The following is a 25,249-nucleotide window of genomic DNA, read 5'->3' as shown; positions in this document are numbered from 1 at the left end:
AGATGGCCTCAAAGAGCGCCCAAGTGTCCAGTATAACTGGTATTATCTGACCAAGTTGACTTTTCTTCTCCCTTTGCCTCATGCTCTTCTAGAAAACAGGCTATTTCAATGGTCTCTAAGTGATTTCTTTTGTAGCAGAAGCTTTGAGGAAGGGAATTAAGAGGAAAGGTTAGATGGAAGCATAGAAGTTCTTGACTTTTCCCCCAAATTTTGGGAATTAGGAGGGTATCTGGCTAGGTTGCCTGACTTGTCTGACATAGGTGCTATAATCTGGACTAAACTCCAAATCCTACTATTTCTCCCTAATTTGCCAAAACAAAAACAAAAACAAAAACAAAAAACAAAAACCACCACAAAAAATAATAAAGAAAGAAACAAAACCGGGGTACTTCCACAGACTGACTAAATACACAGAGAATGCACCCAAAGAGCACCAGGCAAGCAAGTTGCTATGGTGATATGCAGACACAATGACTAGATGATCAGTCATAAGTGATCCACTTTCAACTAGTTATGGCATCTATGGATACAGCCTCAGGGTCACATTGATCTAAGCCTGCAGATTTCAAAGGGGGCTGTGGGAAATCTGCTTAGTCAGGCATACTTCACTAGTGCTGACTTCTTCTTGCCCCTGCAACTCTGTGCCCTCCCTCTCCCTGCTCAAGTGCTCAGATCACCCAGCTTGCCATGACCAAAGGTGCTTTTCAGTCACCCCCTATACACATTATAACTTAGAATATAGCTATTTAAGGAAGCCTAATCCTTGCTAAAATAAAAGGAATCAAATAAAAATATAGAAATCCCACCCTTAACAGTTAACAGGATTAATACACTAATTGACAAACCAGGGAAGTGTAGGAGGGAAAGGAGGGGCTGCTACTGGTTATCTACCCAAACTTCTCACAAGCACCGATGGTTGAGTCAGATGGGATATCTCTTCTGATCACCAAAGTCTTCAGGACAAATGATTCTCCTGTAATCCTGGAACACTACAGCATAATCCATTCAACTGTTTCCCACTGAATATACCAGGCAGGTCTGCTAGTCTCCCTGACCTGCACTTAATCAGAGATCCCCCAGCTAAAATGAAAGTCCTTTACTTTTCCCCCCTATAATTAATTAGAAAAATAATTATCAGAATCTCATTCATGATACAGTGTCTTGAAGTGGGCTGGGCACAGGTATGGATGGTTAAAGGAAAAAAAAATAGTGACTTTATTAAATAGGAAGCCTATTATTATGATTATTATTGAGAATCTCAAGGCTCATTATTAATTAATATTTACCTTACACTTGTCCTATTAAGGGAATTTTAATAAAAGCTATAAACTAAGACCAAAGTGTATCAACTTTAACAACTACAGTCATTAAAAGGACAGGCTTCAGAGTCAGCCGACTTGGGTTTTCTAACTTAAGAGTTCTGTATTATTAAAAAATTTAATTTTATTGCTGGAACTTCAATACTCTACTCTGAAAAAAATAAAATCTTTTGATAGTAATCCTCACTCCACAGAATTGTCATAGGGATAGTAGGTAAAGTGTTAAGGAAAGAATGGACGCTAAACAAACATCAGCTTCCGTGGGCAGCTTTGCTTTTTTGACCTTTGTCCATAACCAGTTACAAATGAGAGCAATGGCTCAGACGACCATGAGAGTTGATTATTTGAGGGTATCTCAGTGACAAGACAGCATCAGCTGCTCAGTTCCTAAACGTATGCCTGTTAGCATTCAGAACTATGGGAAGACAAGCCAATTAATTGTGAAGCAATGAATTTGCATGCAGTAATACTCTATCTTCGTAAGTCTTTGGAACTCTAAATAGAGTGCTTTACTGAAACTTTTATCTGCGTCTTAAACATAGGCAAGTTTAAAAAAAAAGTTTTGCAGAAAAAAAACAGTATCAGTGATTGATAATTACAAAATCACTGATTTGTTTTTAAAGATTTTATTTATTTATTCATGAGAGACACAGAAAGAGAGGCAGAGGGAGAAGCAGGCTCCATTCAGGGAGCCCGATGTGGGACTTGATCCTGAGACCCCAGGATCATGCCCTGTGCCAAAGGCAGGCACTAAACCACTGAGCCACCCAGGGATCCCAAAATCACTAATCTTAATTCAACTTCTAACAACTAAAATTGCTGAGTGAAGGGATAAGCTCCAATCTCCAAATCAGAGGCTGATGGAAGGATCTTAAGGAGCCTGAATAAAAAACTTTTGCCGTGGGGCACCTGGGTGGCTCAGTGATTGAGCGTCTGCCTTTGGCTCAGGTCATGATCCTGAGGTTCTGGGACTAAGTCCCTCATGAAGCTCCCCTGGAGGAGCCTGCTTCTCCTTCTGCCTATGTGTCTGTCTCTCTGTGTCTCTCATGAATAAATTAAAAAAAATAATAATAAAAAAACAAACTTAGAAGGTATCCTCTACCTCTAAGAGTCTATGAATCCATAACTACTGAATCCATATTTCCTTTTTCAGATAGTTAAGAAGAAAGCTCAGAAGATATTACTGCTTTTCTTTCCCGGCTCTCTTTTTCTCCAATTCCTACCTCCAAATTTTTGGGGTAACTTTCCAGTTATGTGTACAAAATCTTTGTACACATGTAATGTAAAATCATCATTCAGCTTTTAAAGTAAGCATTTAAAGGGACTGCATCTTTTTTCATGAAGTTAAAGATAGATGCAGTTTTTTTTTTTTCTCCCTCCCTTTGGGGGGACATTCTTTGTTGAGACAATAACATTTCTTAGCATTTTTTTTTCTGTATATGAAGGAAGTTTTCCATGCTCCCACCTGACAAAAATACCTGTTCTGGGTACAGTTTCCTGAAATGTGGCACCATATGTGCATCAGTAAACATTATGTGTAGAGTAAATTAAACTGAGCCTTATAATTAGGCAGTAAGGAAATTACCGTAGACCTGAAAGAGTAAATCAGCAGTATTAAAATGCTCTCCGTTTTCTCTGAAGCACTTCAGAGTGCCATAAAAAGCCCATGTCACTGTGATAAATATTGAGAAGAAATGCATTTGGAGCAAGACAACCTAAAAGATACCACAATTCAAGTAGGTCTTCAAATCTGGAGTCCAAGGTCTCATAAAATTTAAAAGTCAACTCTTTTGCCACTAATGTAGGGGAAATCAAGGAAACCTCTTGACATTGAGACTTTCAGGGGAAACTCTCATACAGCAGGTGCAGTAAAGACTTTAATAGATAGAAACTCTGGAGCAGAGCCAAGACTAAGGATAGATTCACCCATCATAAACAAAATAGCAACACTCTAAAATAAAGACAGAATCAGTACTGCTGTTTTTATTCCAGCTTCTGGTAACTGCCCTGTGTTGATATTTTGCTCATAATGGATTTTTTGTGTTAATTTCTATTTTCTAAAATACTATAAGAGTATTATTTATCTTGATTACTGAGTTTTTTGGTGATGCCTTAAATTTTGTACCTGAGGCTAGTGCCTCACTTGCCTCACCTTTGTCGGGCCTGCACGTGGCACAGTGAGCAATTAGACAGACCATCCATCTCTAAACTTGGTCCATAAGGAGAGAAGGCTCAAACATGGATTCTCCTTCTCTCTCAACAGGTATTATGTCTGTGAAGTGGGGAAGCAGAGGCTCTAGTAGAGGATTAGAGAGAAGTTGGAAGGCTTCGGAGTCCTCAGATACATCCCCCAACATACTGTAATGAGGTCTGAACATTCCCACTTTCAGAAACAAAGGCAGAGGAATTCAAACCTGCTAGAACATCGTGGATTATCTGGAAAGCTTATTACGGTGATATGGAGTTTAATGTGCCACCCACCATATGCACATGAAATCAAAATCTCCCAAAGTGGGGCTGTCTATCTGCATTTCAGCAGGTTCTTGAGGGGACTTTTCTAAAGCCAGTCCAGCAACAGGAAACTTCTGGAATGAGGCAGAGAAGTTCTCTCTTAAAATGTAAATAGCTATTTTATCACAATGTAAGTTGGCTTTTTAACAAATCTAGTTGTTACAACAATGGAACCAGAGACATGAGAGTTTAGAATGAAGGTTAATTGATGGCTGTGACATTTCTTAGGTGCCAAGGCTACATACAGGCAGTTCTTCTTTCAATCCCTGTATGGCGTAGGCTTACTTTACTTCAGGCACTAGGATATGTCCTGAAGAAACAAAAAATAACACTGGGAATAGGCAAAAGGACATAAATAACTTAAATCTACTGTAAAAAGTGTCATAATAAGGGTATTTTAAAATGCTCCAGAGCCTACTGGGTAAACCCTGTTTATAGGACTTGGATAAGGTTGTGATGATAAGGTGACATTTAAACTAAGCCTTGTAGGAAAAATTGTGAATTTCCTAGGGGAAAAAAAAAAAGAGGGAGAGAGAGCATTCAGAAAAATTGTGAATTTTCTTGGGAAAAATAAAAGGGAGAATGGGCATTAGGCAGAAACAAGTGCAAAAGCATGAGGATGTGTGAATGCTGACTTACACTGCTGGAGATAGAGTAAGCTGAAGGTAGGAAGGCTGGTTGTGAGGCTCTGACCATGATTGTTATGAAAAGCAATTAAGCAGTCCCAATGGGAGTGGATAGGAAGGACTGGACATGCATGTAGGGGTTGAAATCCACTGGACTGACTGATGGGAATTTAAGGAATGATAATGGGAGGAGCTGTACTGGGCTATGATCCTCTTGGAAAGTTAATTACAGTGGGAAGCACAAAATTGTGTACGGTAGGGGTGAGGTGAGGATTTGGATTTCAGGTATACTGGAAATTTCATTCAGCCAAGAAAGACAAAGATTGGTCAAGTGCATATAAAGTAAATAGATGGACATTATAAGCAATATCCTCTTCTTCACAATTTTCTATCCAAGCAATGAACACTGTTGAATTCCCTCAGCCATCATTAGTGATACTCACGGGAGTCAGGAAGGCACACAGCGATGAGATCCTAGGGATATGGGCTGCCACCACAGCTGGTGGCTACAGAAGGAAAGGCAGAGCCTGTAGGAAGATGACTTTCTAAATTTCAGATGTATCCAGCCTCCTTGGGAAATGGGGAGATAAAGAAATATCAGCTGTCCTGATGGAAATTTCCCCTGGGAAAACTGATGCTAGCAACCATTTCAGGAAATAAAAGATAACTTCAGCAAGGAGGGGTCAAATGGAAGATATATATATATTTGACCACAAACTGGCTGCAACGATCCATGTTGCAGTCAGAATCAAGGCGATTAGCTGCTATCATCAACCCTAGAAACACTTCAATTCAGGCCATAGTGGCAAACTCTTGTACAACACACTTTAAAATTATCTCCCTTTCAGTGACAGGTTTGGATAAGAAATCCCAGTCTAAACATAGCCTCCAACAATGAATATGGGCCAACTTCATTTAATCAAGATGAGTGTTCTAACGTGACTGTTCTGGTAAGCAAATGACATTCTTAAAAAAAAAAAAAAAATCCTTGTTGTTTAAATCATTGACAATCTTCCAAAATTTCCTTCTGAGGAATTTCATCCTAGACAATATGATACATTTTTTTTTATAACCTTATAGTGGATTGTCCAGTGTCAGGGTCAAGAGTCTTAATGGCATTTTCATTGCCTAGAACAGAAGAAGGTGTCAGAGATTAGATCAAATGCAGACATTCTCTTGAATCTGTTTTGGGTCTCTGTCATTGCTATTTATCCTTCCCCTTTCTACTTTTCCTTGCTTCCAGGGCCTGGAGAAATTAGCAGAAAAGAACAAATCAGTAGCTGAACTACCTGATTGAACATTTTCCAATTCACATATATATTATAGATCCCTCTGCTCAGTACAGTATGTCATTTGATTATTCAGTGTTGATCAAGCTACTGTGATTGATCTCTTTCTGTGATTTAGAGATTTCTGTGAACTCTTTCTGTGATTTAGACTTGCTAGTGAGGGAGAGGTCAAGCTTGGCCTCCTATACAAGCCTGTGTTAATATGTGAATAATGAACTATATGCTGGCTTATAGGAATAAATTAAATCACTTCATGACTTGAAACAAGTATCTACATAAGGGAAGAGTTTGCCCATAGTGGCATGTTTTTTTTTTTTTCCATAGTGATATTTTAAGAACTGTTTCCAACTGACGAAATTGTGTACTTTGAATTTATTTTAATGAGTATTTCCCAGAAGATAAATAAGTATGTGGTGCTCTGACTTTCAGGCTGTCATATCAGTATTTTCCTAAGGTAGAGATGGCTTGAATATATAACCCATTTTCAAGAGGCATGTCCAAATGATGGCCTTTCACAGTGCTCTTGAGCCCTCTGCTACTTCTGTCCTTCTCCCCCTTGCCTTTATGATTCTGATCTTTGGTGCTTCTGAGGTTATTTATATTCACCTGTCTCTGAGTTGTTTATGTTCTGTATTTCAAATCCCAATCACTATACAAACATTTTCTGGTCTCCATATTTCTACAGCAAGAAGGCAATCTTGACCTGGGGAACAAACTCTAGGGATTATTAGCTCTGACATTGGTTTTCAGTAAAGAACACAAACCTTACCATTTGGAGGAAATCAATATTTTATTTTATTTTATTACTTTATTTTTATTATAGTCATAAAGATAGCCTCATGTCCTTATGAGGAAAAGCAGTTTTAAGTCTGAAAATAAATGATTTTAAAATGTTTTCTTACAATGACTTTAAAAATAACTGGCCCCATCATGAGCAGATGCAAGAAAAAGAATTGAATATCTTAAAATGCCTTTCTTCTGTAAATATTTTTGTAAAATCTATAATTCACACTTTGAGAAGCCAGCTACCTAAACACAATAGCACTTTTTAAGAAGAGGACCCAGTGAACCATAACAGCTGGAAACCTGAGAGACAATATCATAACACAACTAAGAACCATATTTTTGACATTCACCATAGATTTCTTTTTCTGACTATAGCATGTACATGTCACCCAACCCAAACCCTGAACTAGTAAATGTGCTGTTGGAAACCATAAAGCACCTCTATATATTTATGTGAACCTTTCTTCTTTCCCAACTGCGTCACCAGAGTAGATTGGTATATAGGCCACCCAACTGCATATGCTGAATCTATGGAGGGGCAGGATGAGGAAGGGTTATGAGCAAAGACCCTACAGCCATGCTGCCTGGGCTGAAACCTCCATGTATCCATACACCATGTGGCCATGGGTGCATTACTTCACTTCATATCCTCATCTGTAAAATGACATGATGACATCTTTTCTATATCATAGAGCTGGTGTGAGGATTAAGTGTGATCCATACATGGAGAGAACTTAGTAGAGAGTCTGGCGTGTTTCACGGACTCAATGTCTGCTGGCTATAATTTAGTTTTCATCTTGTAGGCAGTGATTTCAGAAGCTGCTGCTAACTATTGCCTATCTTTAGTCATATTTCTTATATAAGTTCTCTGTGGCTACAGGGTCTTAATAAATACACCTTTAAACATACAATCCAATGGCATTTTTTGCTTGTTTTTAAATCCTTTGTTACATAATCTATTCTATTAAGTGTTCATCCCAATGTAAAAGGATCTATACATAATTTTTGTTGTTAGTTGAAAGTGCTTTGATTGCAACAGCAAAATTGACACTTTTGTCAAGTTGACACTTACTGAATCTCATTACTGGAATTATTGTGATGGCTATTAAGGGTGAAGGGACAAGAATTAGACCTTTGATTAGTTTTGGGAATGAGGGAGTTGCTAAATTTAGCAACACCCTATCTTGTTATGATTATTATTTATTAGCTTCTCGTAGGGTAGTATTTGGGTCCTGATTTGATTATTAACTTGGGGGGAAAAAGGACTAATATTAAACAGGACCAAAATAATAACCAGAATAGACCAGCATCCCTATAAGCTTAGAGAAAATCAAGCGACCGTGCCTAGAATAGTTCACAGGTGGCACATTAGAAGGAGGACATTGAAGAGCAGCTGGCAGACACAGACTGGGTCCTCTCTAAGGGATGGGTAGACCATGTGGGCTACTAGGTATCCAGGCAGGGAGTCAGCCAAAAGCTTTTGTTTTTATAATGGTCTGATTCCAGAATCACAGCAGTGACAATAGCTCAGACATGGGCATACTGTGCCCGCAGCTCTAAAATTAAAACATAATGCTTAAAGCTGGCAGTTATATTCCCCTAAATCCATTTTTAATTCTAAACAAAATACTCTTAGGAGGATTCTGCTCTACCACTGCCCACTCTCATGGGTTTAATTGGCAAGATGTTCTAAGCCAATCAATTTTAAATAACACCCTGGGTTTCCTGCAACCTTTTTCATAATATAAGACTCCCCATTTCTTTGGAGGATCTACAATATATCACTGTCTAAAGAAAAGGGATCCACTTACTTGAAAATCCTATGTAGACAGAAATCCTTTTTATTCAATCACTTGATTTTTTTTCAAATAAGTTTGTCTACTTTTTTTTTTTTAATTAGGGAAATCCAATATAGTGATCATGATTGACTTAATTTCTTTTTAATTTGGTGACCAGAACTTTGCAAGACTCCAGAACCACCCTTCTGAAGGACATTGCCCAACCTTGGGGCTACAAGGAAGAAGCAGGAAACTGAAGGAGTAGAAACTTAAGGAAAGTCACTAGAAATGTTTTTCTTTGCTTTCAGCCTTTTTTCCCCCATTATGATTCTATGGCTCTAAATGTTGTATACAGGATTGCATGTGTATAGGGAAAGGCACATGGACACTGGTGGGTTCTCATTTAAAATCTCTTCTAATAAGGTTTGTCAGTAATGGAAAGAACAGAAAGTGTTTCAGCCACAGGAAAACATTTATTTCAACCACTAGCATTCACTGGGCCATGCTACCTAGCTGCTATCAGATATTCAGAGAAAACCTGGTTAGCCCAATTAACTAGCTCCCCAAATTTAAGATGAAAGTCTACCTGAGCCATGCTAATCAAAGTTGTTTCATGTTCCATTTGTGCAAGTGCTAGGTAGCTTCTGTTTAGATCAGAGAAGCTTTTATACCACTACAGGTGTATGTGGAGAAACAGAAGAGATGGAAAGAAAGACAAAAATATCCCAACATATGGGTAGGGATGGAACTGACAGATGGGAACCATCTTAGTTCTAGAAAGGCAAATTGGGAAAGAGAAAGATGTTTGAACCAAATTTGGGGATGTGGTGTGAAATTATGCCATAACTTTTGGATCTTAATATCATGAAACAATTCTCTTTACCCTATTCCTTTCAATCTTTGGGAAAGGTGAGTAGAAAAATAATTCTTTTATGCATGGAATGGTTTCAAAGGATGACATAGTCCTTCCACTGCCGTCCTAAAAGAAGCTCCAAGGAACTCGTCACCAAAACATTTCAAGTTTCCCCATCAATTCCATCTTCAAATTTCATCACTATCTTCAGTTAAAAAGAGTAAACCCTTTTCTGAGAATTTAGCCAGAGTAAAAATTACTTTATCCTTTCCTTGCTAATAAGACAAAAAATGTTGCTATGATAGGTACATAAGCTCAAAAAGCTGAGGTTGCTGGCTCCTGAATATAACAGAATGATTTCTACTAAAACCAAGTGATTGAGGAGGTGAAAAGACTCAGTTCATGAATTTTGCCTTGCTGACAATCTAGCCAAAGAAAGGGCTTAAATGATATGTACTCCCACTGCTTCAGAAATTGTGATTATCAAGCATTAGGACCTGTGGCACAGGAAATAAATGCAGATTTTTTTTTGCACCCATTCAATCTTACACAGCTTATAGATAAGTTACAAATTCGGTTTAGTGCCCTCCTTTTATGTATAAGCAAACAAGATCAAGAGATGGTAGATCCATAGTCACACAGCTAGTCCACTGGCAGAGCTAGAATTAAAACCCTGGGCTCCAGACACCTGATTCAGAGCTTCTCATTAACCCTAGTCCCAATGCCTACTACACAGATCATGTCACATCAGATGAGGATTTGTGTAAAGAGATGGTCTAAGAAGGCAAAGAGATAGATCTGGCCAAATATCCATTTGGTATAGGGCAATGTTTTATTCTCCCTCATTTTAAGGTAAAATAGAAAGCAGATGTTTCCCCCACAAGGACTTGTTAGCTGGGTAAATCAGAGTCTTCATATTCCAGAACTAATTGTGGAAGACATTGGCTTAAGCATATTTACACCTACAGGTGATGTCCTAAAGTAAGCCGAGTAGCTTCCCAGTAGTAATTAGAAGGGGTGTCTTCTCATTCAAACTATTTCTAAAAAACTCCTTTATCATTCTTGCCTAGGTACCTTGCTAATCCTGTCTGTACTTGACATGTAATAGCAGCAAGTGCTAGATGCAGCCATGCCAGTCTAGCTTTTTCAACCGTAGAAAGTAAGGCTGCTGTTGCCTCAGGGAAGGGATTGGTGTTAGCTGACTAACACAATCAACACTTCTAATAAATGGGATGGAGATATGCAAAAGCTACCAGTAGGAGATAGGATGCCTCTTATGTGGAAATTAAGAGGGGATTTATTGTAACTTAATGAATGGCATAACCCTTCCAGAAAGAACATTACCAAAGAAACTGGAACTCACCATAGAAACAAATGAAATAAGGGTTACAAGACAATAGGGTTACCAGGGTTAATATAGCACTTTTAAGATGAAATGGGGCCCAGACCAAGATTTTTTGCATCCCCCAAAATAGACCTGTCAGAGATACCATTAGCTATTCAAAACATCCAACAAACTCTCTTTGTTTCGCATCAAACGCCCCCCCCCGGCCCCCCCAGGTTCCCAAACAGCCATCTGATAGGCAAACATTCTCCTGGTGACTTGTGTTCCCAAAAAGAATAATTCATAGGGTCAGAGACCTTAATTAGCCCATCAGATTAAGAGTTATGTTTCTCATTAACCATTAGCATTCTCGTTTATTCATTTAAGGTCTTTGGAGTTGTGATAAGTAAGAACCAGCAGAAATCAGAGACTGGCTCTTTGTATACCTGGATCTGGAAAACTGAAAAAAAGAGATGTTGAAAGTGGTGAATTCAAGTTTATACCTGGGAAGATTGTTTCTGGGCAGTGAGCATCCTTTCTCTTCAGAGGGTGTTTTCATCACACCTCTTGAGGCTGTCACATCTGTCTGTTTAACAGACTCTACCTTGTTTTTTTGTTTTATTTTTTTAAGATTTTATTTATTCATTCATGAGAGACAGAAAAAGAGAAAGAGAGAGAAGGGCAGAGACACAGGCAGAGGGAGAAGCAGGGTCCATTCAGGAAGCCTGATGTGGGACTCGATCCCAGGACTTGATCCCAGGACTCGATCCCGGGACTCCAGGACCACGCCCGGGGCCGAAGGCAGGCACTAAACTGCTGAGCCACCCAGGGATCCCCCAGACTCTACCATGTTGATGAAATGTTTCTGTGTATATGTAGATGCTATGAAGAATAGCAACCTGAATGTCAGCTCTAAGAAGGCACCCTGAGAAAGGACATTCTTGGAAACCGCCACTCAGTACCATGTACTTAAAATAAAAACAAAACAGTACCTGTCTCCTTAGGTCTCTTGTTTTCTTGGTCATCTTATCAATTGCAATGTTTAGAGGATCTCCTTTTTCTTTTCTTCCAGTCTATTAAGAGAAGAGAAACAATTTCTAGGTTAGATAATTCAATTTTAATTTTAAAATTTAAAAAAAAAATGGAAATGTACTTGACTGGTAGAAACCAAGCAAAAGAGAGAGAGGAAACTCTTTTCAATACACAACTATTATGATTTGTCTCTAAAATTAGTTTTCTCTGAAATAAAAATTTAAATTGCAGAAAAATAATACAGTCTCAGAATGGTTTACACATATGTCCATACTTAACTTCATGCAAGTATATTTTCTTCCTGCTCCAGACATTCATCAATTAAATAAACACAGGATGTTTGCTTTTGCCTTCAAATACAAATGTTTTTTTTTTTTTTTTGCTGCTGTCTTATGTAAGCACAGCTCTGAATAGAAAATGATTGAGATGATAAGAACTAAATTAGAAAAAAAATTAAAATAAATCACTAGAATTCAGAATTTCATATCAATATATTCTAGGCCATATTGTAACTTCTGTATCAAAGTAAAAAGAGGTGCTTTCCTACAAAATACAGTGTTTGTAATCTCTCTTCTATCATGCACTAGTATGCAAAGTATGATAATAAGGAACCCATAGCTTGAAGTCATAAGGAAAATGTCTCTTATGACTCTAAGAGGCAGAGGTAAAGGCAAAACAAACAAATGAAAAATCCAAAAAACTCTTCTTTAATAATTTATTCACTTGGAAGTTTGAAAATTTCACTGAATAATTTCTTTTTCTCTTTTCCTTTGCTCTTTCTTTCTTTCTTTCTTTCTTTCTTTCTTTCTTTCTTTCTTTCTTCTTTCTTCTTTCTTTCTTTCTTTCATGGCTGAAGGAAAACAATTAAACAGGCAAAATAGATTCTCCATTATCCTTTTAAAACCATAATAGCAATAACAAAATTCCCATGGATGAAAAGCTCTACAAAACTTTACAGATGGCAGTATCTTCCCTTTAAGAGAAAATTCTTTTCAAAAGCTTTGAAAATCTAAATTATCTTTGTGGTGAGTCCATTCCTGTTTCATACTCAAGTCTCTGTAGAGTCATGTAGGTCTCTATAGTAATTTGTATATTTGATGAAATGATAACAAGATAGTGTGTTTGGAGGATCCATAGAAATACCATTCAAGAGGTTTCTAAATATTCTCTTCCAATGACAAAATTCTGGAGGTGGTATATACACATCACATCTACTTACAATTAGATTTAAAGCAGTCATTTTTTTTCTGTAACTTGCTTAATTAACTATTTTTTTCTGAGCTGATGTATAACCCTATACAGTTTTTATTAAAAAGCCAAAATCAGGGCATATGACTGTATATTTTTAAACATCTAAAATCTTAAAAATTCCCTTATCTTTTCCACTCCCTAAACTCATATTCTGACCCTTCCATGTGTATACGCTGAAGTTTATAAGTAGAAAGAGCTCAAAATAGAGTGGTAACATTTTACAAAGTTAAGATATCAGTGTACAAATAGCTCCAAGAAGAGACAAGTATATGGAGAAGAACAATGTGCTGCATTATCTGTGGAGAGAAGCTGGTTACATAGCAAATGAGACTGTGGTGCCCTGTCTGCATATTTAAGGTATGCCACAAGAGTAGCAGCCAAAAACTGCTTTCTTTTCTCTTTAACTTTCTTCTTACAACAGGATGTTCTCCATTAAAATGTGAGAAAGTCTAGTCCATTATCATTCTAAGAACCAGATTTCCTATGCCCTTTCCATTTATGAGAGAAATAAAAACTTACTTTAAAAAACTAACAATTATGAGTTTGGTTTAAAATGTGGCTATGAGGGATGCCTGAGTGGTTCAGTAGTTGAGCATCTGCCTTTGGCTCAAGTCATGATCCCGGAGTCCTGGGATTGAGTCCCCTGCAGGGAACCTGCTTCTCCTTCTGCCTATGTCTCTGTCTCTCTTTCTGTATCTTTCATTAATAAATAAATAAAATGTTAAATAAACAAATAAATAAATAAAAATAAAATGTGGCTATGAGAAAAGGAGACTGGATCACTGAACTTTTCAACCTAAAAGAAAAAAAAATCAAGACAATGTGTATATACAAAATGATTACTGACAAAATACTAAGTGTTAGACACTGGGATCATTTCTTCCTGCCAGTGGCATCTCATTATCACCATTTGACAAATGAAAAAATAAAATCAGAGCAGGCCTGGAATTAGGGAGAGGGCAAAAAGACACTGGCCTCAGATATGACATTTAAGGGGACACCAAAGAACTCAGTAATCAAGATATATAATATTTTAATGCAATATTTTCAAAAATAAAATTAAGGCAAAAAGTCCTTGTTGAACAAATATCAAAATTTTAAATAAAAACAGGATCCCACAGGGCTAGGAGTAGGACAAGGAAAGTGAGGTAAGTCATGCAGGTCAGAGATTTCTTAATTTTAAATTTAAGAAAAACTGGGGATGAGGATGAAGGAGTGCACTCATCATGATAAGCATCGGGTATTGTTTGGAAGTGTTGAGTCACTGTATTACACACCTGAAACTGATATTACACTGTATGTTAACTAACTAGTATTTAAATAAAAACTAAAAAAAAATTGAGGAATGCATTTATATTAAAAAGAGAATAAATCATTGTTTAACTACAAATTTAATTGAGTGCCCTATATTCTTAATGTGCTAGATCAGGCAACCTTACCCACAGGAGGGATGCTCAAGACAGTAACTGGGGCATTGTTACAGACACATGTGGGGAGGCTCCATTGTCTCATTCTGTGAAAAGCAGGGGAACATGGGATTCTGTATCCCATGTGGGATGAAGAACCTATAACTGCAGAGCATATGTTCATTAAATGTGAAGCATCATTTTGGTTACTGTGAGAGATTCACAAAAAGTGAGATCTATGATCCACATGCTCAAGGAGTTCTTAATTCAAAAGAGTAAACCAGAACATGAAATTAAGAACACTAACAACTATGCAGAAAGACTAACACTCTAACCGGCTAAATCAGCTGCTCAAAAGAGGGAGATGCTGTATTTGGCAAGTAAAGTAATCTCACAGAGAAGTGGGAGAATTTACTACACAGTAAGTCCTGAGTAAGATCTGGATAGGAAAGAGAGGAGTATTTGAAGGGAGGACAGGGTGGCAAAAAGAAAGCATCCAGTCAAGAAACAGCAAGGTGGGTTCCAGGAGGACAGTGAGTGGAATGGCGCAGGCTTTTCTCTGTGATGTAAAGGGATAGGTTTGATGAATTATAGAGACAAGCTACTTTTATAAAAGCTTCTTTATAGTGTGATTACTATCAACTATATTTTGATCTGCAAACTCAGATGATCTCTGGTGACATTAGCATTCTATGTCACTGTGTTGTCAGCATTCTGTTTGTGTAGTATTTGCAATACTGGGTTTCTTCAGCTTCCATGTCTTTGTCTAAAGACAACTAAAATAATTCAGATGACCTGGGTGCCTCAGTTGTTCTCACTATTTAGAAAGGTTGGGTAAAGGCAAAGCAAGGACTAGAACTTTGGAAGTTTTTGTCACTGGCTGAAGTTGTTAATTCATGGGTCTTTTGTCAGTTCTAATTTCTTTAAATAAGGTATGTGTATAAGAATAATGGTAGTAGATCCTCAATGCTCAGTTTAACAGAGCAAATGGGGACTAGCAAACCATCACTTCATGCTTTTCTGGGCTCTATTAGGTTGGCATGTGGAAATACTTTTAAATTATCAGCTTAAATTGCACAGAAGCCAATCACTGAGAGAGACCAAAATAAATAAATAGATAAATAAATAAATAAGTCTTGCCTCCTGGTGGCAGCCATCCATTATTATGCTCTGTGACCTAGGACTAACATTTTGCTCATTTTTATGTCTGAATTTTTCTCATGAACACAATGGATACCGTAATATATACCCTATCTGTTCACCAGGTTAGCAAGACAATCTGTCATGTGTCAATGACTGGAAAAAATAAAAAGCATTAACGTATTCAGAATAATTAGGAAAGTATTTTTATTGTGGAAAATAATAAGAGAATTGTCTTGGAAACTATGTAGATAGTTTTTGGGTTACCTGGACTTCTGCTTTCTCCATTCAGGCAGATAATATATGAATGAAAATTTGACCAAAAATGAGAATTCTTAAAGGAAAAGTTATTTCCCTTTAAGGAAGGAATATTTGAGACAGTTCATTTTAAATAGACAATTTATCTGAGATATTTCTAAGAGGTGAAATAAGGGGCAGAAACTTCAGATAAATGTCTTTTCCATAATAGGTTCTTGGATATATTTGTTAAATAACTAAGAATTTGATCATCTTAAGCAAATTCTAGTTGAAAGGGAATCAACTAGAAGCTTCACCCAGCTCTCCTTCTCTCACCCTCAAAGCTCTACCAACTAAAAATAGTTTAACAAACTGAAGAGAAAGGAGACCTAAGTGTTCATTTTGACATCATCACCTAATAAAAAACAAGTGTGTTGTCTTAAGTCAGTCATTCATTTACTCCCTGCCTTTGGTAAAGAGAAGAAAACAAAAACCAGTTGTAATCACTCTCTGCCAATATCTATCTAAGTGATCTGGCATCTCTACCCTCCACCTCTCATCTGTCCAATGGAGAAGCCAGAGGCAAGTTACAGAACCAGGAAATGTAAGAGCCTGAAAAACCATCAAGAGTACATGCCTCATTGCTAAGAAGCTCTCATGGCACTGCAGAGAGGGCTAGGGGGATAACAATCAGTTGGGGCTTTCTCATCTCGAAAATGTGGATAATGCTTTCTCTGTAGGATTGCCGCAAACATTAAAAGAAATGAAATTTGTAATAGCACAGTCCCTAACCCAGCAGAGATAACTCAATCAATGTTAGTTTCCTCTCCTTCCTCACCCCACGGGTCCCCTCAAAGATGAGGACAACAAGGTCCAGAGAGGTGAACTGATTCTGATCACCTCACTATTTAGTGTCTGATCAGGACCTCTGTCCTCACAGTCCAGGGATTTTCCTCTCCAGGTCTAAACCATCTTCCATCTCCAAAATTCTAGGATTCTGTGATTTTATAGTTTTATGAGTTTCCATTCAAAGATTACAAAAAAAAAAAAAAAAGAAAAGAAAAATCTCAGTTTGAGTTATATTTCCTTTGTCATATTTGGTCCACGAATCTTATGTGCCTTTCTCAGATCTGCTCCCCATTTGCCTTCTTTATCTTCTCCTGCAGAGAATGAGTCTGCAATAGAGATAGACGTTTAATAAATATTGTTATTAAAAAAGAAGAAGGAGACAACAGGCAGGAGTCTTCTTTCACATTGCTACAGGCAACTTTCCTAGTTGCCATCTGTTGTGCTAAGGAGGTGCATGATTATTAAACTTTATTTGTTTTAGAATTTGGGCTCTATTTTACAAAACACATTTGGAGTAGATCCATGGTTTGAACTGATGGGAGGGAAAAAAAAAAGAATTTCCTGATTTGGATTTTTATAGGGGATCCTTTATTCTCCCATTCTCTGGCTCTGAACTCAAGTCCAGTTTGCCAAATTATCAGATGCTGTCAAGGAGACATTCATATTTCCATTTAATCCTACACAAAAGAATTGGGGCCATTAATAGAAATGTTGATCCTCACAATTAGTCTTCAGGAACAAGTCAATATTTTAGTCCAATAACTTGTTTATACTCGCCCCTTCGGGAAATAAAAGCCTCTCTTTTAGATAAGGATCTTCTTTCTTCTTCTTTTTCTCTTTTTTACTATATTAATATCCATTACCACTTCTGAAATACTGAATATATGTGCAAAATATTTATATTATATGCTGCAAATTATACAACTGATACCAACTCCTAAATTTATAAAACAGAAAAATGGAATATTAATTTTTAAATATCTGAAATTGAATATTTACTTAAAGGCCATTCCTCATCCCATTCTAAATACATAATTCAGTACAAGTGGTCCTTCATAGAGGCCCTGGGAATATAAATCTACCACCTCAGTGCTTCCCTCAGATCCATGGTTTCAGGTGAGTTCTGTGGTACAATATTAAAGTGGGAAATTGCTGTGAGAAGGCACATGTCGATCACTCTTTTCCTTTTTCTAAAGGTATCTGCCAACTTGACTGAATGTAAAGAAATTTTCAAAATATCATATAGCCATGACTTTAATAATTGAATGTATATGGAGCTAATCAAATGCCCAGTCTTCAAATTGTTGTTATTCGAAAGAAGTGGGAGTCAAAATCATCAGAATGGCAGAAAGCAATAATGTGCCTTGCACTTTATCTCCAATACATTTGCCTGTCATTTAAACCTATAATTTAGACAACAGGAAGGAGGAGAAAAAATTATCTATCGATCCAGAAGTCATCCCATCATATTTGGAGGGTTGCCCATCTACCCTCAAGCCCTGAATATAGGAATCGTATTCTTATAACAAATAGCACCATTATTTATGAAACCTTGAACATTTTATAATACCTCTATATTATGTGTAAATCACAGTCTGAGAATGTGGATCTTTCTAAACATTTCCCTTTCACTGGCTATAGACATTTCTCTTCGAAAAGAAATGGGTGATATCTCTCTAGAAAGATAAAAGTTTAGCAGTGGCCACAAATCAAACCCATGACCAAGATACTTTGACCACATCACAATCCAGCTTTCCTGGAACCTGGGATGAATGGAGGTGTGGGGTGGTGGGCAGGAGGAGGGGGAGATAAAGTTAGAAAGTGAAAAAACTGATGACAACATGTCAGGGCCAAAATGTATCTGACACTGCTCTGAGATCTTGTCAGTGCTCAAAGAAAGAATCAATATATAAGATAAGAATACCAAGATGGCATTATTGGTAAGATTCCCAGACCCTATTTATTGACTTAGCAATATCAGTACACACAACATATTTTCGGTTACATACATTCATACTTTCCATTATATACTAACTTGTAAAGTAACACTTCATGAGGATAGTCTTTATTTTATCATTATATCCTTGGTACCTGTGGCTAGCACATAATAGGCATTAGATAAATTATATCAAATCAATGAATGAAACACATGGCCTTCTGAATCTAGTTGCACCTAAAGCCTAAGTGTCTATCAATAGATTTCCTGCTATCATGAGTGGATCAATTCCCCACATGTTTCTTTATGATGGATATCTCTCAGGAAAAGATCCTGACTAAATCAGAGACCTTAAAATATCAGACCAAAATAATTTGAAGCCAGGATGGTAGAAGATCCCGGCAAGGTCCCCTATGGACACAGCCCAGAGCATTCCCTGAGACCTCTGGCCTTGGCTTCACTTATGTGATTTTCCCTAGCACTAATTTCTGCCCAAGCTCTAAATCCTAATAAAACCCAATTAGTCACTAGCCTTGAGAATTTGTCTACCAAAAAGTCTCTAAGATTTCTGCTTTCCCTCAAATTCTTCTGCCCAGGGAACCCACCAAATCCCAGTGTAGGACTCTAACACCACACAGTCCTTTTTTGATTTCCCTCCTCATATTCCTCAGTGTGGCCTGTCAAAACCAACTTTTCATTTATAAGGCTCAATCCCTCAGTTCCTATTTAATTCTTACTGGATCTTTACTTTCTACTAAACTCTTTGGCCTGTATATTAAATTTTCATAGTTATATTTCCTTCTTGTAATAGTCCACCCTTCTTATCAATTTGTTCTTTGTCAGCAGTTCACAAAAATTTTGTCCTGTGTTAGTACCTAGCAAAGGGGGACATTCTCTCTTCAATGATTTGCCTAGTTAGATTTGACATATTCTTCAAGAAACAGCTCAAAATTCTCCTCTAGGAAATATTTTAAAATTGATCTAGCCCTTGAAGATCTTCCCCTCTTTGGACCATATCCTTCCCCTCTTTGGACCATATCCTTCAACAGTACTGTGCCAAATGATGCAGATGTTAACAATTTACCACCCTACATTATTTATTAAGTTTCCATGTGGCCACAGAGCAGAATTTGAGCTTTTTGTTGGTGGTTTCATACCCAGAAAACTTGGTATGAAACTCCTAAGAAGTGCCTCAGAAATACTTGTTCATGAATAGAAAAATGAATGCGCCACGTAGGCACCTGTGGATAGGAAGACGGTTACATAAGGGATGAAAAATTTGGAAAATGTGGGGTCCTAAAAATAAATTTCATGTATTTCACAATTTTCTGCTCAAAACCATAGGAAGTGGTTGGCACCTGTGTGATGTTACAATTCTTGCTCCTTTACTTATTTTATTAACACAGGTGTGGTCCTCAATGATTATCTGCCAGACAACACTGCACAGAAGATACTTTTCATCAAAGCCCCACCCTCCTCACCAGCTCCCTACCTTGGGTTAATTAACTACACATTCCTTCAAAGCCTGTGAGAGACCATGAACTGAAAGAACTGCTAAAAAATGCCATTTTATCTTCACAGTTGAGATGAAAGTAGCAAGGGCGAAGTGCAATTTTCCATTGATTTTATACACACACAAAACACATATATACCCACACTAAATAAATCATTTAAATTTCAGAGAAATTTAAACTTCCACTTCAGTTTCAAGTGCATATCCCTCCAATCACACAGTTATAGTTAAAGCTATCAACACCTAAAGAATCCCTAGAGTCTGGCATTTTCTAACTTTTCAAAAAGAGGTCAATAACTGCATCCATGTTGTTGAGAGTTCACAGAAATAAGAAAACACTCAGGAAGAGGATTACCTTAGTTTATGGAAAGTCTATCTGTACAGAGCCCCCTTACTTTAGTCTACTTGTGCCTCATCTAGCAGTATATCAGGGTTCAGTTCATGTTGTAATTCCTTCATCATATGTTCCTGACCTTTCACTTCATAGGAACTCTTCCCCCTCTGAGTGCCTAAAGTCATCTATATTATTATCTTTATTATCAAAATAGCCATTTGTTTGATGTTTTATGAACAATTCCTACTCAGGCAACACTCGTATATTGTGCAAGTCTCTTGCATCAACAATTAAATTTCAGATATCTGAAGCAAATCTCTTGTATTATTAATTGGAAGGTAAAATACAAATATACAGATGCATCATTATGATATTGTCTTGTTCAGAAACTTGTCATGATACAGTCATATATCTGTTCCTTCTTCCTGGTTAGAGACATGGGAGCTTAAGGGCAGTGTATTAGTCAGCGCAGGCTGCCATAACAAAATACCATAGACTGTGTGATTTATGAAACAAAAATTTATTTTTTCACAATTCTGGAAGCTGGAGAGTCCCAGACCAATGTTCAGCAGGTTTGGTTTCTTGTGAGGGATCCCTTCCTAGCTCATAGATTTTACCTTTTCACTATGTCCTCAGGTGATAGAGAGTGCAAGCAAGCTCTCTGGTGTCTCTTTTTATAAGAGTACTAATCTTCTCATGAAGGCCCTACTCTAATACCCCATTTAATCACTCCAAAAGTACCATTTCCAAATACTGTCACATTGGGATTTTCATCAACATATGGATTTTGGAGAGACATAATAGTCCATAGCAGACAGGAAGTCATCAGCCAATTATATGTCCTTGAAAGTCTGAAACTTCTTACACAGTACCTTACACATAATAGGTGTTAAATAATTTTAAAATATGTATAGATATGTATATACAAATATTAATTGTATACAATTATAAATGAAGTAATTAGTATTCTGGCTGCTTGACCTGACTACATGATATGGATCTTTGGCAATAAGGCTACTTTTGTGCAGAGGTAGAGTGAAAGGGTAGCTGTATTGTTAGCTTCACCAATGGTAGAGTATTACTGCTGCCAACTCTCTTTCCACACTCATTCTCTCCTTCCCTGTTCACAAATCTCACCTAAGCAGGAAGAAGATGGAAATCAAAGCCTATAATTGTATGCACAGAATGAAGATACGGTCACTTGGGACAAGGAATATATAAACAGTAAATGCCTTTTATCAAATCCTTCTCTCAGAATAAGGGGGAGGGGTAAATAAACTTGAGGACATTAAATACCAGAAGGGGAATGGATTTAGTGAAATTGTGCTTCTTAGAGAGGAGCAGAACCCTGACTGGGACAAAGAAGTAGGCCATAACAAGAGAACACCTGGGATCCTTATGTTGACCAACCCTACAGTAATGGAAAGGGAAGAAGTTTCCCAGGGAATACTGGAAGAGAAAATTAACAGTTTATGAATACTGAGCACTTTCTGAATGCCCAGAGGACCCTCAAAGAGATTTCCTTGCACACTCAGAACCAAACCTTTTTCCCCTGCCTAAATCAAACCTGACTTCTTTTGGTCTTTGCGAAAGCCTTTGAAGACTGCTCCTTCTGTCCTCTCCAGTATCACCACCAACCGATTTTGGCATATTCTTGCCTCTCATGCTCTCTCCAAAAGGCTAGCGCTATCTGGAAAGCAACCACATAAGATGTTGGTCCCTTTAAGTCTTAGCACTATGAGTGACTAAAATAAAATAATATTATTTGGACAGCCAAAATAACTGAAGAAATATTTTACTTATACACTAACAAGCCCCAATCTAGATTTATTCATTTCATTGTTAGTCCTTTGGTGTTGTCTTTTATTTTCTAGGAACAGAGCTTATGAAGCCTTGAGCCCTTTCTCGACTTTGCAAACCCATCCCAAGCCAGAATGGAAATAGGCTACTCCCCACATCTAGCACCAACATCCAGGAGGCCACTGCCATATGACCAAGGACACATGATATTTCCTGAGGGCTTTCTGATGCCCTTCTCCCTGAAAATGCGTGGAATCTGCCTCATAAGAGAATCATCTATTGGGGCATTTGCTCACACTTGGAACCAATGAAAACTTTATGAGGCAAATAGCATTTTTGCTGAATGATAGTTAAAAACTAAACTAAGTAGAAAGCAGGCCGAAACCTTGGAACACATGTCTCACATCATCCCAAATATTCCTCACTATGTGGCTCCCATAAACACCATCTGCTGTGTTAATTTGTAAAGAATTACAAGGTTCTTAAAATTACACTTTGCTCTCTGTAGCGTACACTCTGTCTATTAAATGGGGGAGGGTATTGAAAATGCATATCACATCAAGGCAGACACTGTGATCTTTTTTCTTCTATGCTGGGATCTTGCTGAAAGTTTGCTAGGTCTGCATGGAATTTTAAGAAGTGTATCATATTCTCCCCACAGCTGTAGGGGAAGAAAATGGAAATAAAATACATATAATAAAGCCTTTGCCCTAGATTATAATTCAAGCATCTTTTACATTTTCAAGTTGTGTGCACACCTCCCACTTCACTGGATGCTCATGACAGTGCAAAGTCCTTAGCTATGAGTCAAAGAAGGTGAAGAGCCAAAATGGAGAGAATATCTTGGGTGAGACTTTTGTTCACCATTGTTGACTCCTGACTTCCAGGGCCTTGTCAGAGCCCTCAGGTGGTAGATGAGAGTGTTTCTCAATTGCTTATTCCTGTCTTCTCACAAAGCCAGAAGAGGAGCATCTTTGTTCCCACACATCTCTGACAGTGCAGGGCTACAGTAATAGGCTGCTAATGTACATTTTAGGTTAATTAAGTCCCCAGAGGGGATGCTGGTTAAACAACGATAAGTGGTGGCTAGAAATGAGAAGGTAAATAGGAGAGTTTGAGGCTCAATAATCTTTTAGCTAGAAACTGTCAATGTGACAGAGTTGTTGCAAAGGCATGTTCTTAGTTCTCCCCATCAGTAGCTCTGGAGTAGGCTGGAAATCCTTATTTTTTAATAAATATTTAAGAATTATGGACAAGTTCTGAAAACACAGAGATAATTCAGTGGCTACCAACCCGACTAATCATTTGATTAGTCAACGTCTTTCCAACTGCAGCCCCGGAATGTGCATTTTCAGATTTCCATGAAGCTCTACTGATCAGCCAATTTTGGTAATCATGAGGTTTGCAACAATTTACTGGTGGTAAACTTGAAATAGGACCAAGGATTACAATTAAGGCAATTCTGCTTAATTCTTGATGATTAGTTACTCTATCTCAAAAATATAAATTTCAGAACCAAACGAATTAGAAAAATAAAAAATTGCACTGCCTGAAAAACCAAAACAATATAGAATAGACATACTCTGCCCTGTCATTTCACAAAAAAATCCCCTCACAAAGAAAAAGAAAGTTAAATCATCTTCCCCAAAATCTTTGCCTATCATTATTATATCTGGGTAAACATCAAAATAAGACTAGCTAGATGCAATGAACATAGAAATAAAGGAGGATGCTGATCTTACCAAAACATAAAGTGTTTAAGAAAATTCTGCAACATCACACACAAACTATAAAACAGGATCCTGATCAAGGCTGATCCTGACTTCAGAGATTCTGCTGGTATACACACGTCTACACACTGCTGGAGGGTTGTTATGGGGCAGATTCCAAGCATTCTCAGGGAGAAGGGCATCAGAGAGGCCTTAGGAAATGCCAGTGCTTGCCTCTGTGTTTCTAGAACATGTCCAGGATTCTTAAAATGCTTATTAAAAAGTGAAGATTTCCAGCCTACTCCAGAGCTACTGAATGGAGGGACCTAGGAAACTGCGTTTGCAACAGCTTTGTCATATTGACAGTTTTTAGCAGAATTTCCCAACATTTTCTGAAAATATACTCCCAATCTCCTCTTCCAATAGTCACGATGTTTCTAATCCCTCATAAGTACATCCCAGTCCTCAGGGAAGAGTTTCTTTGAGCACCCCATGATAATTCCCTATATGCCAACTTTACCTTCATCCTGAAGTAACAACATATATAGGCCAGATCAAGCCCTGCCTCTTCCTGACCACACAGCCCATATAGAATTCTCCTTTCTCTCAACCACAATGGCAATTAGCATAGTCCTTTTCTGATGTTCAGACATAGCATCCCTCAGACAAATCCCTGCAGAACCTTCTTTGGACAAGTTGGCACAGAATGGTCTCACCCCACATCCCTCATAGTCTGATATCTGTCTATAGCTGCCTCCTGACTTCTAAGCTCCTATAAAAAAGGACAGGATTTGGGGTAAAGGTTCTTACTTGAATTTTCTCTGTTCACTCTAAGTAAGCTGAACCCAGTGAGTACTGTTGCTTTCAATTAAGTCATCAATCCCATGAAAAACTAGATTCCTAACACTGATTATAAGAAAATAAATTATTAGAACAGGCTGGCAATAACACCAAATTGTTGGTAAGAACCCCCAAATCTATCAATTGCATTTATAATGTAGTAAAATAAAATAAAAATGCTGTAATCATATTTTGCATTTCAATGCATGTCTACATGTATGCATGTGTTACAAGTTTATCTGTCATTATTATTACTTAACTGTATGGGTACCCTCTTCACTAGAAAAGCATAAGCTCTGTGAGACAAAGGTCACATTTCTCTGTAGCATGTACAATATCCCCAAAAGGAGTTTGTTTTGTATGCCATAAAGCCTTGTACAGTTGACCTTGAACAATGTGGGGGTTAGGGGTGCTAAACCCCCACACTGTTGAAAATCCACATTCCCTAAAAACTTAACTAATAGCCTACTGCTGACCAGAAGCCTCACTAATAACATAAACAGCCAATTAACACATATTTTGCATGTTATATGTACTGTATCCTTACAATAAAGTAAGCCAGAGAATAGAAAATATTATTAGGAAAATCACAGGGAAGATAAAATATTTTTACAGAGCTGCTCTGTATTTATCGAAAAAAAAAAAATCCACATATAAATAGAGACCCAAGAGGATCCCCTGGGTGGCTCAGCGGTTTGGCGCCTGCCTTTGGCCCA

At 37.6% G+C, this 25,249-nt stretch overlaps 1 protein-coding gene across 3 annotated transcripts in view; it reads right to left on the bottom strand.

The window, feature by feature from the left end:
• The window catches only part of CTNNA2 (catenin alpha 2), a 1,087,920-nt gene that overhangs the window by 253,689 nt on the left and 808,982 nt on the right, over window positions 1–25,249 (bottom strand). For all 3 annotated transcript variants that reach the window (XM_041757142.1, XM_041757144.1, XM_041757141.1), the window contains exon 8: window positions 11,479–11,559. In XM_041757142.1, the coding sequence (XP_041613076.1) occupies window positions 11,479–11,559 (81 nt within the window). The remainder of the gene's footprint in view (window positions 1–11,478; window positions 11,560–25,249) is intronic.

This window comes from Vulpes lagopus, chromosome 5 (assembly GCF_018345385.1).
Source record: "Vulpes lagopus strain Blue_001 chromosome 5, ASM1834538v1, whole genome shotgun sequence".
Lineage (NCBI taxonomy): Eukaryota > Metazoa > Chordata > Mammalia > Carnivora > Canidae > Vulpes > Vulpes lagopus.
Note: the sequence above shows the minus strand (reverse complement) of the source record. Positions and strands in the feature narration are given on the sequence as shown.